The sequence below is a fragment of the Loxodonta africana genome, chromosome 4, assembly GCF_030014295.1.
Source record: "Loxodonta africana isolate mLoxAfr1 chromosome 4, mLoxAfr1.hap2, whole genome shotgun sequence".
Lineage (NCBI taxonomy): Eukaryota > Metazoa > Chordata > Mammalia > Proboscidea > Elephantidae > Loxodonta > Loxodonta africana.
In genome coordinates, this window is record NC_087345.1 from 26,681,143 (window position 1) to 26,697,603 (window position 16,461).

Here is a 16,461-nt window from a genome sequence, read left to right on the forward strand (position 1 = left end):
TCAGAGGTCACCTTGGGCAAGCTACTTACCCTCTCCATATGCCTGAGGTTCTCATGTGTAGAATGAGGGGCTTGAATTCACTTTTATAATAATAGTTACCATTTGTTGACTGTTTACTGTGTATAAGACACTTTGTTATCTTTTTTTAAAAAAATATACTTCATGTATTATGTATTACATGCTTGGTAAAGTAGAGGGTCAGGGAAAAAGAGATGGACTGACACAGTGGCTGCAACAGTGGGCTCAAACATACCTGCTATCATGAGGATGGTGCAGGACCCGGCAACAATTTGTTCTGTTATACCCGGGGTCGCTGTGAGTTGGAGTCAACTTGACGGCACCTAACAACAACAACATTATGTATTATTACTCGTATTTTATACACAAGGAAGCTGAATATCAGAGCGATTAAAAAACTTACTTAACCCACTTCAACTCCCAGAGCTGGTAAATCAAGCACTGGGAGTCTGAGCAAGGCCTCTGTGACCCTGAAGCCTGTCCTTGTTATTTCCTTGTTGTACAGAATCTCTTCTAGCTCTGACATTTACGAGGCTGTAGCCCTTGAGACTCAGAGTCTAGGTTCTGAGCTGTTTTCCTAATGCAGGCAGGTCTGCTCAGGGCATGCTGGGACCTTGGTGAACAGGCGAAGCCAGGTGGGAGCCAGGAACATTCATGTGGGTGCTGGGGCTGATCCTCCAGAGGCAGCTGGGCCGAGTGCAGAGTTCCAAGGGATTAGGCAGATCTTGGCTTGGGCTTGGTATAGACAACTGTTTTTCTCCAAGGAAGCCAAGCCAGCAGGCAGGTGGGGCCTGGATGAAAAAGAATGCTTGGAGGTAGAAGGTAGATCATCATTGTTAGCAGTAGCCATAATGGAAATACAGTCCTTGGGGGGGCGTGAATGATTAAGCACTAGGCTACGTACCAAAAGATTAGCAGTTCATGTCTACCTGGAGGCACCATGGGTATAAGGCCTGGCATTCTACTTCCAAAAGATCACAGCCATGAAATCCTATGGAGTTCAGTTCTACTCTGACACTCAAGGGATCACCGTGAGGTGGAGTCAATTCGACAACTGGTTTTTTTGGTGTGATGGGAACACCCTGTCGTTGCAGTCTCCTGGCAAGAGTCAGGTGGGGATTTAGGGCCCAGGTAAGTGGACAGAGAGAGGAGGATGAGCGTTGCAGCCTGACCAGAGTTCACCCGTTCAAAGTGTGTATTGAGGGCCTGCTGTGCCCCAGGCCTGTGCTGGGGCTAGCACAGTGTATGAGACAGGAACACCAACTCTGTCCCCTAAAGGAGGTGACATACAAAATACAAGTGAGCCAACAAATGAAGTCTTTACAGGTTGTAATAAACGCAGTGAGAGAGACAAATAAGAGAGGGAGTTACAGCAGAAGGTGGAGGCAGGGGCCTACTTGGGAAAGGGTGGTCAAGACGCCTCTCTGCAGAGGGCATTTCAGCTGAGACCTGAGGGACTGCAGGAGCCACATGCCGGGAAGGGTACAGGTGAGGAGCAGCCCTGGCAGAGGTCACAGCACGTGCAGAGCCCTGACTGACGTGGGAGGGGGCTTGGCCTGGGAATGGAAGAGGCTCAGTGAGGGAAGGACAGGAGGGAGCTGGGCCCAGCCATGCAGGGCTTGTACCAGGCAGGCATTTGGATTTTATTCTAAGAGCAAGGGGAAGCCACTGCAGGGTTTGGGGTGGAGTGACATCATCTGATGACTGTTTTGAGGTCACCATTTGCTGATGTGTGGAGAATGGATTACACGGTAAGACTGGACACGTGGGGTCACCGTGAGTCAGAATTGACTCCATGGCAGCAGGGGTCTGTGTGTGTGTGTGTGTGTGTGTGTGTACAAGAGTGAATATAGGGAGACCAGCTTTGTGGCTGCCTCAGCCCGATGTCCAGGGGCGAGGCACATGGCTCTGAATGGGAGTGCTGGGGGATGGGGTGTGTGCAGAGGATGGGAAGGTCAGGGCAATGAATTAGGTATGATGGATGATGAAAAGAGATAATTCCTGATAATTTAATGGTAACCCCCCTTTACAATAAAGACTGAATTCCATAGCACAGCAAGTTAAATCTGCTTATCTTTACTGCCAGCAATGCTCTAATAACACCTCTGGGAATATTATTTTGTTTTTTTCTCTTCCCATAACGAAACATGGCTTAGAAAACACTTTCTAGTATTTAGGCGTCTGTATTATTGTTTTTTTTTTTTTTTTTAATTATTGTCAGATAATATGTAACTCTCAACAGAGGTGCAAAATTATTGGGTCCTTACAGAGGCTACATTTCCAAGGCTACATGTATTTAGGTATATCCCCATTATTAATTAATTGGGCTTATGGGGCATGTTCATTTGCTTCTTGTAAGGCTCTGTCATTTTGCTGTGTCCAGTTACAACAGAACGTGCAGACACTTTCAGTACGACCCAGTTACCACAGTGATAACTGGCTTCACTACACCCATGTTCTTACTCTCTCCTGTTCCTGACCTGTGAATTTGCTAAACAGACTCAGAATGCTGATTCAATCTATTGTCTTAGCTCCTTGGCCCTCTAACTGCCGTGTACACGCAGCTTTGTTGTATGAAAACCAGCCCATGCAGTGTAGGTCGGTAGTTAATTTATGAAGAAAAGAGTCTGGCTATTGGCAGTGATGCAGAAATGGTGTCAAATACTCTGCCTATTGATATTTTTAAGCTCTTGTGGAAAAAAAAAATCCTTGAACATCACATTCTTTGCCAAAATGAATTCCCTGCAGGCAGAGTGCTGAACAACCTGACAAAGTCAGGGTCGGAGGAGTACTTAAAAGGAAATCACATTTTGGAACGTGCTACTGAACTGTCCAAGTTACTGGACAACAACCCAAGGGATCAAGCTACCATGAAATACACCGAAGGTGTTCTGATGTAAGCATGCATTCTTCTTGAAAAAAAAAAATTATTTTTGTTTTCGATATTAGCTTTTATTGTTATGATTAATATATGCTTAACCCATGGTGCAAATCCATTTCCAATGAACTGATTTGGCTACGAAATGTTGAATTTTAGTATTTCCATGCTCTAGTTTGGAGCCCTGGTGGTGCAGTGGTTAAAGAGCTCGGCTGCTAACCAAAATGTTGGCAGTTCGAGTCCATGAGCGGCTCTTTGGAAACCCTATGGGCAGTTCTACTCTGCGTATAGGGTCGCTATGAGTCGGAATTGACTCAATGGCAATGGGTTTGGTTTTTTGGTTTTATGCTGTAGTTCAGCAGTTCTCAACCAGGAGTGATTTTTGCCCCCCGGGGAACATGTGGCAATATCTGGAGACATTTTTGGATGCTACTTTTTTTTTTTTACTGTTATGTAGGTAGGTAGAGGCGAGGTGTGCTGCTAAACATCCTACAATGCAGACGACAGGTCCCACAACACAGAATCGTCCAGTGCAAATGTCAACGGTGCCGAGGTTGAGAATAGTACTCTAGTTCCTTGATAAAGTATACACGCTATCTTCTTATAAATCACCTTGGTATTCTGAAATTTCAATTATTATGAACTGCTCTGCTGTTTTGTATCTAATAGGACAGATTTTTGTGTATAACAAGAGGTGTTTATGAGAATTATTTTCGATAGCACCGTAAATGTAGCCAACATTTATCATGCCTGGTAAATAACACACGTGTTTTATTTTCAGATTAATTGATGGAAACATTTCTCTTGCAAAAATGAAATTTCAAGAATGTTTAGATATCAGGAGAAATCTATTCGGAGAGAAAAGTACTCTAGTTGCAGAAATTATGGAATTTTTAGCAGATTTACAATTTTTTCCCCTAAATGGCGAAAGGTTAGTTTTTATGAACTGTTTCAAGTAATGCGGGCAGCAAGATCCAAGGTTGCCCACCGGGGGTGTCTCACTTCTTTGGCTCCAGCTGTGCTCAGAGGCATGAGGACCTCATCACACCTGAGAGTTGTGTCTGTGCTTTATTTGTCAGGACACTGATCACCATATATTCAGAAGGAGCTTTAGCCCACAAACTGTACAGAGGTTTCCACAAAGGAGTTGGATGTTGTCCTGAGTATTTCTCAGCACCACTGAAACGTAGTGAGATAACTGTACTTAACTCAGGGCCTCAGTGCTGGCCTCGGAGTCCCTGGGTGGTGTAAATGGCTAATACACTTGGCTGCTAACCTAAAGGTTGAGGGTTCAAGTCCACCCAGAGGCACCTCAGAAGAAAGGCCTGACGATCTACTTCAGAAAACCATAGAGCACAGTTCCACAGAACTATGGAGCACAGTTCTATTCTGACATATATCATCATAAGTTGAAATGGACTAGATGGCAACTGTAAAAAAAAAAAAAAAAAAAAAATTTCAGGCCTTTGTACCATATCCCACTGGTCTAAGTCTCTTCTGTAAGACCTGGGCCTCGGCGCCCACAATGTCTCAGGCTGAGCTTACCTGCTCCCCTCCTCTCTCAGGGAGTCCTCCTGGTTCTTTTGTGGTGTGTGGGGCTCTTCCTCAGCTCCCCACACCCTCTCATAGTCAATTCAGCTGAACAATGGTCAGGGATGGCTGTGGGTTAAATCGTGAAGTTTTTAAGTTTTGTTCTTGTAGCTCCACTTCTCTCCCATCCCTGTTCCCTGACTTTTGGTTTCAGTTTTTCACCTTCTTGAGATAATTTTCCCCTCACTTCTCAGCAGGAAGGTGGCCTCTCCCTGGTCTTGCTCCCAGGAAGACTGTGATGTTAATACAGTCTCTAGCACTTGAGGGCAAATCTGCATTAACACTTTCTAAGAGTATTTACATTTTTAAGAGTAGCACTAGAATGGAAGTTGTTGTTCTTGTGGGCCATCCAGTTGATCCTGACTCATAGTGGCCCTATAGGACAGAGTAGAACTGCCCCACAGGGTTTCCAAGGGTGTAATCTTTATGGAAACAGGCTGCCACATCTTTCTCCCACAGAGCACCTGATGGGTTCGAACCACCAACCTTTCTTCGAACCGCTTAACCACTGCAACACCAGGGTTTCTAAAATGGAAGTGCCTAAGTATAAAAATTATAGGTGCTATATAGCAGTGGTAAGATGGTGGATGCTGGGGTTCAGTTGCCTGGATTCAAATTTTATTTCTTTTGCTTAGTGGTTCAAACTCACCTAGAGGAGTCTTGGAAGAAAATGCTGGTGATCTGCTTCTGAAGTTCACAGCCATGAAAACCCTGTGGAGTGCATACTTTGAAAACATGGGGCCCCCATGAGTCAGAATTGACTTAATGGCAACCTGTGGAAGTTACAGTGAGACCTTGGGCAAATTACTTCATGTCTTGGTGTCTCATTCATTTCCTCATTGGTAAAACGAGAATAATAAGAGTATCTTTCTCACAGAGTTATTGTGAGGCTTAAGAGATCCCATATGTAAAGTGCTTAGCAGAATACCTGGTACATACTAAAAGAGTTTGATAAATTGAGTTATTAGTGTTATTATCTTGATCCCCAGCTGGTGATTTTTTTTTTTTTTTTTAACATTATTGTGCTTTAGGTCAAAGTTCATGTAGCAAATTAGTTTCCCATCCAATAATTCATACAGGAATTGTTCTGTGATATTGGTTGCAATCCCCACAATGTGTCAGCACTCTCCCCATTTCACCCCCAGCTGGTGATTTTTGAGGCACTTGATACCACATAAGCTTTTTCTTACTCATCTGAAGAACCATGAGCAGAGAACAGGATTTTCTTTAGAGATGCAGACAGCTTGGCTATAGAGCCATTGCCTCATGAAAGAAAAATCTAAACAAGCAGCATATTGCCTGAGTCATCTGTATTCCCCAGGCTGCCCTACCACAAATCCAGAGCTGTTAGGATGTGAATCACAAGACACGTAGTACTGCTGGACCATCCCACAGTGATGGCCTCTACACCAAGGACCTGACTGTACATGGATGCCTTCCTCCCAGGCCTCATTGTCCAGGGTCAACCTTTTGAGACAATGGAGAAGTCTTTTTCCTTGTTGTCCCAGTTACCTAGTGCTGCCATAACAAAAGATACCACAAATGGGTGACTGTAAAGAACAGAAGTCTATTTTTGCATATTTCTGGAAGCTAAAAGTCCAGATAAGGGCCTTAGCCATGTCAATTCCTTCTGTAAGCCCCTGTCCTAGTTTCTGATGTCTGCCAGCAATTCTTGGTGTTCCTTTGCTTGTAAATGGGTCCTCATATGGTGTCTATCTTCCTCTGGGTGTGTATTTCTGTAACTCTTTGCTCTCTTTATAAGACACACTTAGAAGTGATTAGATTTAGAACCCACCCTGCTCTGGTATGACCTCATTAACATCAAAAAGAAAACCTCTATTTCCAAACAGGGTCATATTTACAGGCCCAAGGGTTAGGACTTCAACACATATTTTAGGGGGACATAATTCAATTCATAACATTTGTCCCAGGTTGTATTTAGGTGATAGCATCTTCCATATTGGTTAAAACCAGGAGAAATTCTAGTGTGTAACTCAAGTCGTCTCTCTAACATGTGTGGATCTCTTGCCTTGGTGGCAAAGGTGGAAGAGACAGCTCTCATGCACTATGGAAATGACCTATAAGATTCAGAGGGGCTTGTAGGGTGGGGCTGGGCAGGGTGGATAAATGAGGTACACTTCAAAAATCAAAAATTAAAAGGACAGGAAAGAGAAGAGTGAACAAAGTATCTTAGGAGAAACAATGTCATGTCACTTTCTCAGTGAAATAAGTATTATCTACTCTTCCTCAGCCTTTATCTTTTCATCAGGCGCTACGCTTTCATCAGTGTCCTCTTCACAGTCAAGTTCCTTTATTTCTTCACTTACCATTTGATATCTGCCCCTCCAACACTGTTTTGTCTGCTCTTATAAAAGTCGCCAAGAACATCCCAAAAATGTCCTTTTATACTTCTTATCATATTGGCCCTTTCCTGCTAAAGTATTTGACAGTGTCAATCACTCCCTTCTTGAAACTGTGCTTTCCTTGTTTCTGAGATACCTGACATCTTGGATCTACTCTGTGGTTATGACTTCTCAGTTTCTTTTGTGGGTTTCTCTTTCTACGTCTTATCCAAATGTTGGTGTTCTCCTGGGTTCAGTTCTTGGGCTCAATTCTTATCTCGGTCTTAGCACCTCAACTTCCCCGGTGCCTGGGGCTTCAGCCACGATTCCATAGGTGATGGAATCTCGTCTCTATCTCCATCTCAACCTGTATCATAAGCTCTAGACTTGTGCATCCATCTCTTCATTGGACATCTCTGTTTGAGTATCCCACTGGCATTTCAGAGTCAACATATTCAAGGCTGAACAAATCCACCCCCCGCTCTCTGACAAAATGCTTCTTCTCTTGGTTTACCTAGTCCAGACACCATGGCATCAGCTTAGTGATACAGCTTAATGGTATCTAATGTCACATGCAAAATTGTTCACTATAGATTAGTAAGTAAGCACAAGTAAGCCCGTGGTGCTTACCTTGCTTATTGGATGATCAGCCCCTGCTCCATCAATGCAAAACTTTAATGTTCTCTTTTCTAGATCCCAAAGGAAGCAAGTAATTGACTATTATAAACAAGTGATAAAAATAAAGGAAAATGCAGAAGCTCTGGCCAGCTCCTCGGTCATCAGGAAGCAGCTATGCATCAGTCTAAGCGATACCTTGTGCAAATTAGGTAACTGCTGACCCGTTTCTATCATAAACAGGTGGCATTCTCCTTTGTTTCACCTGCCTACTTTGTTTATTGAATTTTTTTCTTCATTTCTGAAACAAGCAGCACCTGCTCCACCTACTGCCAACTATTCTGGCTGTCTTTCCCTTCCCTTACTGGAAAAAAAATTTTTTTTTAAAAAACCTTCTCCATCCTATTTTTCATTCTTCCGTAGGCAGAGCACCATGCTTGCACCAGACTTCTCTCCTGTCAGTACCGGTTCCTTTCCTTCAAATTCTGTTTTCAGATTCTCACTATAGCCTTTTCATACTGTTAAAAATAATCAAAACTCACCAAAATTTGAACATAAAGTTTATTCTGAGCAGTTATTCTATATGCGTATAGGAAGACCATTTTGATTCCAGAAAAAGCACATGGCTCAAAGAAGGTAGGTACAATGGGGGCTTATAAAAACAGAAGGGAGAAATATAGAAGATCAACCATTGGTTGATATTAACATGATTGACTGAACCCTGCCTTCCCCCTTTACTGAGGTCAACTGAGATCAGGTTACTTCTGGCTGCTAATAATTTGGCCCTCCGCCCACCTGTAGCCATAAGACCTTTTGAGATTTAAATTAGGAGGTAATGGTTTGATGACTATCCTTTTCTAGCAGGATTAGACAAATTTATATTGCTGTAGAGCAGTTTCTGGTAGGCTTTTACACTTTGGGTCAGGGTTTTATAGTTAATATTTGCTTTTGTGGATAAGAAAACCTTAAAATTGTCATAGGGTAAGAATGCTTACTTCTTTTAAAGTAAGAGTAAAGAGATTTATTGAAGGTAGTACAGTTTTCAGATTGGGGAAACACAGGGCAAAGAGGAATCTAACAAGTGCTCCCACCTTCCAATGGAGAGGTGAGCCTTTTATATGGTAAGATGGGAAGGGTGACTGATAGTAAAATGGGGAGGAGTATCTGGAGACCATCAGCACCATAATCTCTTTTAACATCAGCAAACCCTTCCCAGAACAACCACATTCTCACCCCCACCCTCATTTATTAGGAGGTTAAGGTTTGGGGAAGTCAAAGTCTGCATTCTCAGGAGTGCAGACACAGAGGCTTTGGCCAAGTTAGGGTCTGATTCAACATGGAGTTGGATTCAAACCGGAGTTAGCTATCCTGTTCCAACCAGGCACCTCAATTTGGAGTATTCCTACACAAAATCAAAGTAAGATATCTGCTATTAATTTTCCTATTCAACGATACCTGTGATGCTAAAATAATATGACTGAGAATAACAAAATGGCATTTCGTGTGGACCCACCACCCTTGATTTTTGTTATAAAATGTAGGACTCAGTGCCATACACCTGGCCCAGAGGTTTGAAGGTATTTTCTGATTGAAAATTAAGTTTAACATTTTAAATTGAAATTAAATAATTGTTAAAAATTAAAAAATAATTTGGCTTTAAATTTACTAGAGGGGGTAGGGCTTTTAAGTCCACGCACTACTTTTGCTGCTTGTTGCTTCTATTATTGAGTGACAACGCATACCCTGTTTAAAATGAAAGTAAACAGATTAATTAAAAACAAAGGCGGCTACATAAACCAGAGACTCCATCAGCCTGAGACCAGAAGAACTGGATGGTGCCCGGCTACCACCGATGACTGCCCTGACAGGGAACACAACAGAGGACCCCTGAGGGAGCAGAGAGCAGTGGGATGCAGACCTGAAATTCTTGTAAAAAGACCAGACTTAATGGTCTGACTGAGACTAGATGGACCCTGGAGGTCATGGTCCCTGGACCCTCTGTTAGCCTAAGACTGGAACCATTCCCGAAGCCAACTCTTCGAACGGGGATTGGATTGGATTATAAGACAGAAAATGATACTGATGAGGAGTGAGCTTCTTGGCTCAAGTAGACACATGAGACTATGTGGACAGCTCCTGTCTGGACCCAAGATGAGAAGGCAGAGGGGGACAGGAGCTGGTTGAATGGACATGGGCGATACAGGGTGTAGAGAAGGAGTGTGCTGTCTCATTAGGGGGAGAGGAGCTAGGAGTACGTAGCGAGGTGTGGTAAGTTTTTGTATGACAGGCTGACTTGATTTGTAAACTTTCACTTAAAGCACCATTAAAAAAAAAAGCAAAGGCAGCTCGAGCGGAAGACACATTAGATCTCAAAAAGTGAAAACCAGCTTTCTGAAAAGCTGCAGTCACATGGGCATTGTTATAGGGTCGAATCAGGAACTTAGCTTACAATATTCTGATTGGTAGGTGAGCAATCAATAAAGTAGAAAGCAGAATATCTTGAAGCCAGGCTTTGGTTGGGATTAGTTAACCGAGTATATGTGGGTTAAGGGGATTAGGTACACTCACATAATTGCAGAAGTATGTACTTGCAAGGGGGTCACAAGATGATTGGTAGGGGACCAGGGTCTGCTGGTTCCATCCAGTCAAAGGACCAAGCTATATGCCTATGAATGGAAAGAAGTTAGTCAGCCGATTCCACCCAGCCAGAGGCCGGGGGCCACATGCATATGAGGAAGTCAAGGTTACATTCTCAGAAATGTCACAATATGGAGTCGAGCCTACACTAAGCCACCCTAGGCATGCCAGACACCTCAGTTTTAGAACTCTCACACACTTCTGTTATTACTGTTTTACTCTCCTTCATGGGAAGAGTTCCAATGTTTTTTTTTTAAGTTTCTTGTACCAAAATGTTGATAGTATTAGTTTTGGTTTATGGTGAAGATTCGTTTCTTCTCCACTGGTACTAGTTCACTTATGCAGATTTAAAGGCAGTCTTCTGGGTCACTGTTGAAGAACCACCCCCTCTACCCCAGGCCTCATGAGAAAAGAGTTCTATGTCTACTCTCCATGCTCTGCTATTGCCAGAAACCAGAGTGCCAGGAACTTGTCTTTTATTATTAGCCTATTAGCTTGTTCCACATACAGTGGGCAATCACTGGATTCTGTCATTTGCCTGGAGTGTTGCTGCCAAACTCGGGAATTGAGGACAGTAGAGAGTTGACTTGGAGGCTACAAACAATGGACAGGAAGCTGGAGGCTGGCCACAGCTAGAAGGGAGGGAGGGAGGGAGAGAAGGAAGAAGAAAGAGGGGAAGTCAGACTGTAAATCCCAGAAGAGGCTGGCCACAGCTGGAAGGGAGGGAGGGAGGGAGAGAAGGAAGAAGAAAGAGGGGAAATCAGACTGTAAGTCCCACAGGGCAGAGCTTCTCAATCTACCTGGAATAAGTGGGTTATAGCTGTGCCAAGTAGAAACCCCTGAGCCCTTAGGCAGCTGGGCAGGGTGGAGCCTCTGGACTGGTCTTCTCCAACCCTGGACAGCTTTGTGTATTTATTCCAGGCCAGCAGCCTACCTAAGAAATCTCATACTATAAATTCCATGACTAGGAACATTTTTTTTTTTTTGAAAATTTTTATTGTGCTTTAAGTGAAAGTTTACAAATCAAGTCAGTCTGTCACGCATAAGCTTATGTACACCTTACTACATACTCCCATTTACTCTCCCCCTAAAAAAAAAAAAAAATTTTTTTTTTTTTTAACGATCAGCCCATTCCCTTCTTCCAGTCTCTCCTTTTGTGACCGTTTTGCCAGTTTCTGACCCTCTCTACCCTCCCATCTCCCCTCCAGACAGGAGATGCCAATACAGTCTCAAGTGTCCACCTGATACAAGTAGCTCACTCTTAATCAGCATCTCTCTCCAGCCCATTGTCCAGTCCCTTCCATGTCTGATGAGTAGTCTTCGGGAATGGTTCCTGTCCTGGGCCAACAGAAGGTTTGGGGACCATGACCGCCGGGATTCTTCTAGTCTCAGTCAGACCATTAAGTCTGGTCTTTTTATGAGAATTTGGGGTCTGCATCCCACTGTTCTGCTCCCTCTGGAGTTCTCTGTTGTGTTCCCTGTCAGGGCAGTCATTGGTTGTGGCCGGGCACCATCTAGTTCTTCTGGTCTCAGGATGATGTAAGTCTCTAGTTCACGTGGCCCTTTCTGTCTCGGGCTCATAGTTATCGTGTGACCTTGGTGTTCTTCATTCTCCTTTGATCCAGATGGGTTGAGACCAATTGATGCATCTTAGATGGCCACTCGTTAGCATTTAAGACCCCAGACGCCACACTTCAAAGTAGGATGCAGAATGTTTTCATAATAGAGTTTATTATGCCAATTGACTTAGAATGACGGGGAACATTTTGAAGCACTGTGAGGGACCCTGAAATCTCCTTGCTACAGGGCACAGTTCAACTTAAACCACAACTTAAACAACTTAAACCACACTCTGAACTCCTGGGTCAGGGATCTTGTCATTTATTCTTTTTTTTTCTTCAAAACATCAGAAACAGTGCTAGCATCACGTCAGTGCTGTGTCATGGAGGAAGGGTGAGGAAGTGGATAAACAAGTTCTTTCCGGTGTTAAAACAAAAAAATCATATTAAGCCAATAATAGAAATTGATTGCCATTTATTTAATATACAATTTGCAAATCAGGGTAACATTTCAACTAGAAAGTCAAAATGTTCCAAAGATGAAAACTTCCAGAATTCTTTTACTACATCTTATTGGCATTGCCATGGAAACAGGGGTTAGAGCAGTGTTTATACAATAATAATTTACCCTAAAACACAGCTTCCAGTCAGACCCTGGTTCCCGTTTCTAGAAACTGACTAAAGCCAAACCTGTTGCCATTAAGTTGATTCTGACTCATAGGGATGCTATGGGACAGAGTATAACTACCCCTTATGGTTTCTAAGGAGCGGCTGGTGGATTCAAACTGCTGATCTTTTGGTTAGTAGCTGAGCTCTTAACCACTGTGCCACCATCTCCAGAAACTGACTGCACATAGATAATTCTTCAAAAGAGCCTGATGCCTAAGGCAAATGGATCTGCACTAAGCCGCTTACTAAGCTATTGTTTGACTTAAAGGTGACTTTAAGAAACCAGTTTCTTTGAGGCTCAATGTTCAAATTCAAAAGGACACCTAAGGGCAAATGGCCTGGGTGGGTCACCCCAACTTTGTGAACCCCAGACTTCTGGATTCCAGAAAAATTAAAATGGTTTTCATAGGCTATTTACATAATTTGTTTTGGGTTATCCAACAGAAATGATGGCTCTGCTCAGGCTAACAATATTGAAAGAAACATCCCAAAATGTATGCCAACCTAATGAAAACAATGCTCTTTAATTGAGTTCCTAGATTTCAATTTAGATTATAGATTAAAAAAGATAATTGCTAGCTTGAATGTCTTGGCATCTTCCACAATCTTTTATTATTACATTTGATTAATATGTACAATACAGTGTAATCTTCTCAAGGGGTATGAAAATAGCAGGGTTCCAGCAATTTTTGATAATTCAGATTTTAATTATAATCATAACTTTTTATGCATGAGATTCTAATAAGCATGTATTAGAATGACAGATTTGTGAGAGGGTGGTAAATCCTGAATTTTGCTTCTTCTTCTGGCTGCAGTTTAGTGAGACACGTATTCATGAAGGCAGTCTCTTTGTCTACTATCTCCTCTTAATTTTGACCAGCTTTTTTTTTCAAGTAAAAATCGTCACGTAATAAATCTGTTGATTCTAAGGATTTTTTTGTACTAATCCTGACTATGAGATGAAGATTTTTGAAATTTATGTTCCAAGCTACCCTTGACACAGAGCAGCCTTATTGCTTTCTTCTTTTTTAAGTGTTTTAAATTCGCCTGTCGAGAAGCTATTTCAACGGGAGAAAAGAACAGAAATGAGCCTTTCGTATTTCATTATATCAAGCTGACTGTTCTGTACTGAATTGTTTATTCTAGATGAAGTATGCTAAATGAGCATTATGTTACTTCCCTGTCCTGGGATTCTTTTTAAAAAGAAATGCCAACCATCTCAGTCAAATTTAGAAGGAAGAAATTAAACAAAGGATCTAGTGGGTGACTCCCAGCTGGGTGAGTCAGTCCTTTTCTTCTCCTTTGATCTTAAAATGCTCCACTCAGCTGGAGCCCTCTTCTCTGTAGCAGTTGGAGCCCTCTTCTCTGTAGCAGTCGGGCCCTGCATCCAAAATGATACAGACAACCTTACATTTTAATTTTAACTTGAACATGTAAATGTATATTCTTCCCCCAAACTTATTATTATTATTATTTTATAAAGAATCAAGTTTTGTTGTGTTTTTTTTTTTTTCTTTTTTTTGGTTTTTGGTAGTGGTGGTTTTTTAATCATGACGCCTCTGATTGGGATTCCATGTTGTCTTTCTCAAAATGCATCACATACAATCTCTAGTTTCGGTTTCTTTAGGGTGAGAACTTAGTTGTGATGCAGTTTGTGTGCAGGATCCTTTTCGATTACTACCTTTTCATCCTTAATCTTTAATGATTACCTTCCCAATCTTATCATCTGAAAGAAGTCTTTTTTTTTTTTTTTAGCAGCTCACGTTGTTGAGTCTTTCTAAAACATTCAGCCCGGTTTTCGTAGAAAACAACTCCTTCATTTCACACTCATATGTTTTATTGGTTTGTATTTTTTTTATAATATTCAGTTAAATTGTTACTAATTGCCAATCTGACACAAAGTGTCCTTGTCTTTTCCCAAGTAAGGATACACGTAAGAATACACGCGAAAGACAAACTTTATCTTCAGCAAGCTTTATTTTGCTTGAGTCAAGCATAAGGAGTCAGCGGGGATCTAACCTCTCCAAAAGACTGACTCGAAAAGGGAAGCAAGGCTAGGGCTTATATGGGTTCTGTGGAGACCATAGAGTAATGAATACTTAGTGGGCTTCTTTCAAGGGGCGGGTACTTCTCAGAACAGCGGTGTATGTTAATTAGGTTGACCTAGGTTGACCGCACATCTGGAATCTAAGATGGAACCCGCTGATGTTCAAGATGGAGTCCTCTTGGCAGCCCTTGGCATCACTTATTATGGGATATAGGGCAAGCGCACTCGATCTTCGGCACTACATCACCACCTTCAGAGGGTTAAGGAAGGTCAAACTGCAGTCACACTCTGCTCCTCTGCTCATACAGAGCCTGCAAAGGAGGAGGGGGCTAGAAAAGACACTAAGAAGGAGATAGTAATTCACAGGCTGCCCAATCCTATCTCATGTTGACAGGGTGGGTTCCTGTTTACCCAACTTCTAGATGGTAATCTTTTTAAAAGCTCTTCTGTTCCACCAGCACTGTTAACCCTATCTGTCTCAAGTCCAATTGACTCTTGGTCCTGGTAGAACCTAACTTGGGAACAGCAGTGTGCCAGCACAGCCAGGCATCAGAGAGTATGTTTTACAGAGGAGGGGTAGAGGGCCCTGGTTGATCCAGCAGGCCAGTTTTATGTGTGCTAACAGAGCTTCCTTTTTACTTGTTGTGTGGGGTTAGTCATTGTTGCTGTTGTTAGGTGCAGTCAAGTCAAAATCAACTCAGAGCAAGCCCATAGTGTTACCTGATTAGGGTCGGTGCCCTGGAGCAATCAAGCCAATGAAACATACTCCAAGTCAGAAAGAGTAAGAAAGTTTATTAAGGAGATGCATATATCACTGGGGACCAGCAGCATCACAGGCTGCCTCTACGGAGTCCCAAAGAGCAATTTCACATTAGAGCTTATATAGAAGTTTACAAGGGTCAGAAGTGTCTTTGTAGTCTGCAGATGGCCCGGCCAGGAGGAATTATGCATTTTACAGAATAGTGACAAAAGACTCTTTTCAGACTAAAGAGATACATATCAGATACCTAGACTGTGATTTCCTGTGGGTGTTGTAAGTCACAGGTGGTCCAACAGAACAAAACAAAGTTATTTGTATCAGTTTCAAACAAAGAACAAAGTCATCAACATTAGGTCAAAACAAAGTCTTTAACAGAGGTATGTGAAGGAGGAGGCAGGCAGAAGAAGGAGAAAAACTTACAGGTTCTTTTCATGGTGTTAGTTATGTCAAAGTCTCATTTGCCCATTTTGAAAAAGGAGAAAACATGCTGGGGAGTTTTGGGGTCACAATAGGGTTTTATAGGCTGTAATCTTTACGGGAACAGATTGCCAGGTCTTTTTCATGAGAAGCTACTGGGTGGGTTTGAACCATCAAAGTTTTGGTGAATAGCCAAGGGCTTAACTGTTTGCACCAATAGGGCTCCTTATTCATTTTTTAATGGGTTATAAATTTGTAAATGCTACTTATTTCAAGACAATGTCAAATAGTCCTCACAAGCTTAGAAAACTTTTAGACCTAGAAGGGACTCTAGAGGTCACCAAGTTAATTTTAAAGGTGAGGAGGTAGCAGATAATGTCATGTATCAGAGAATCCTATGACTTACATAATATGATCTTCTCCACTTTATGAATGAGAAAATTGAGGCTAAGAAAGACCAAGTGACATTCCAAAACCTCTGAGCTAATAAGTAGTAGACTTAGGACTTGGAACCCAGTCCTTTGATCACAAATTCCATGTCCATGGACTCTAGGAGTTTGCGGTCTTGTAGGGAAGACAAGCACATAAAAGATGACTGCAATATAATATGATACCCTCCCCCCCCCCAAAAAAAAACACTGCCATTGAGTCAATTCTGACTCATAGTGACCCTATAGGACAGAATAGAACTGCCCCATAGGGTTTCCAAGGCTGTAAATCTTTATGGCAGCAGACTACCACATCTTTCTCCCCCAGAGAGTGGCTGGTGGGTTTGAACTGACAATCTTTTGGTTAGCAGCCAAGCTCTTTAACCACTGCACCACCAAGGCTCCATCCGATGTGATAAGTGCTGTGATAGACACTGGTAGAGTTGTTTCTGCAAGCACAGGAAAGAGGCATCAGCAAGACTCTCCAGAGAAAGTGACTTG

General features: G+C 42.4%; 1 protein-coding gene across 1 annotated transcript in view; it reads left to right on the forward strand.

Moving 5' to 3' along the window:
* Positions 1 to 16,461, forward strand: part of LOC100666424 (putative tetratricopeptide repeat protein 41) — an 81,788-nt gene that overhangs the window by 57,082 nt on the left and 8,245 nt on the right. The window contains 3 exon segments of the mRNA XM_064283681.1: positions 2,767 to 2,914; positions 3,678 to 3,827; positions 7,522 to 7,655. Coding sequence (XP_064139751.1) covers positions 2,767 to 2,914; positions 3,678 to 3,827; positions 7,522 to 7,655 — 432 coding nt within the window.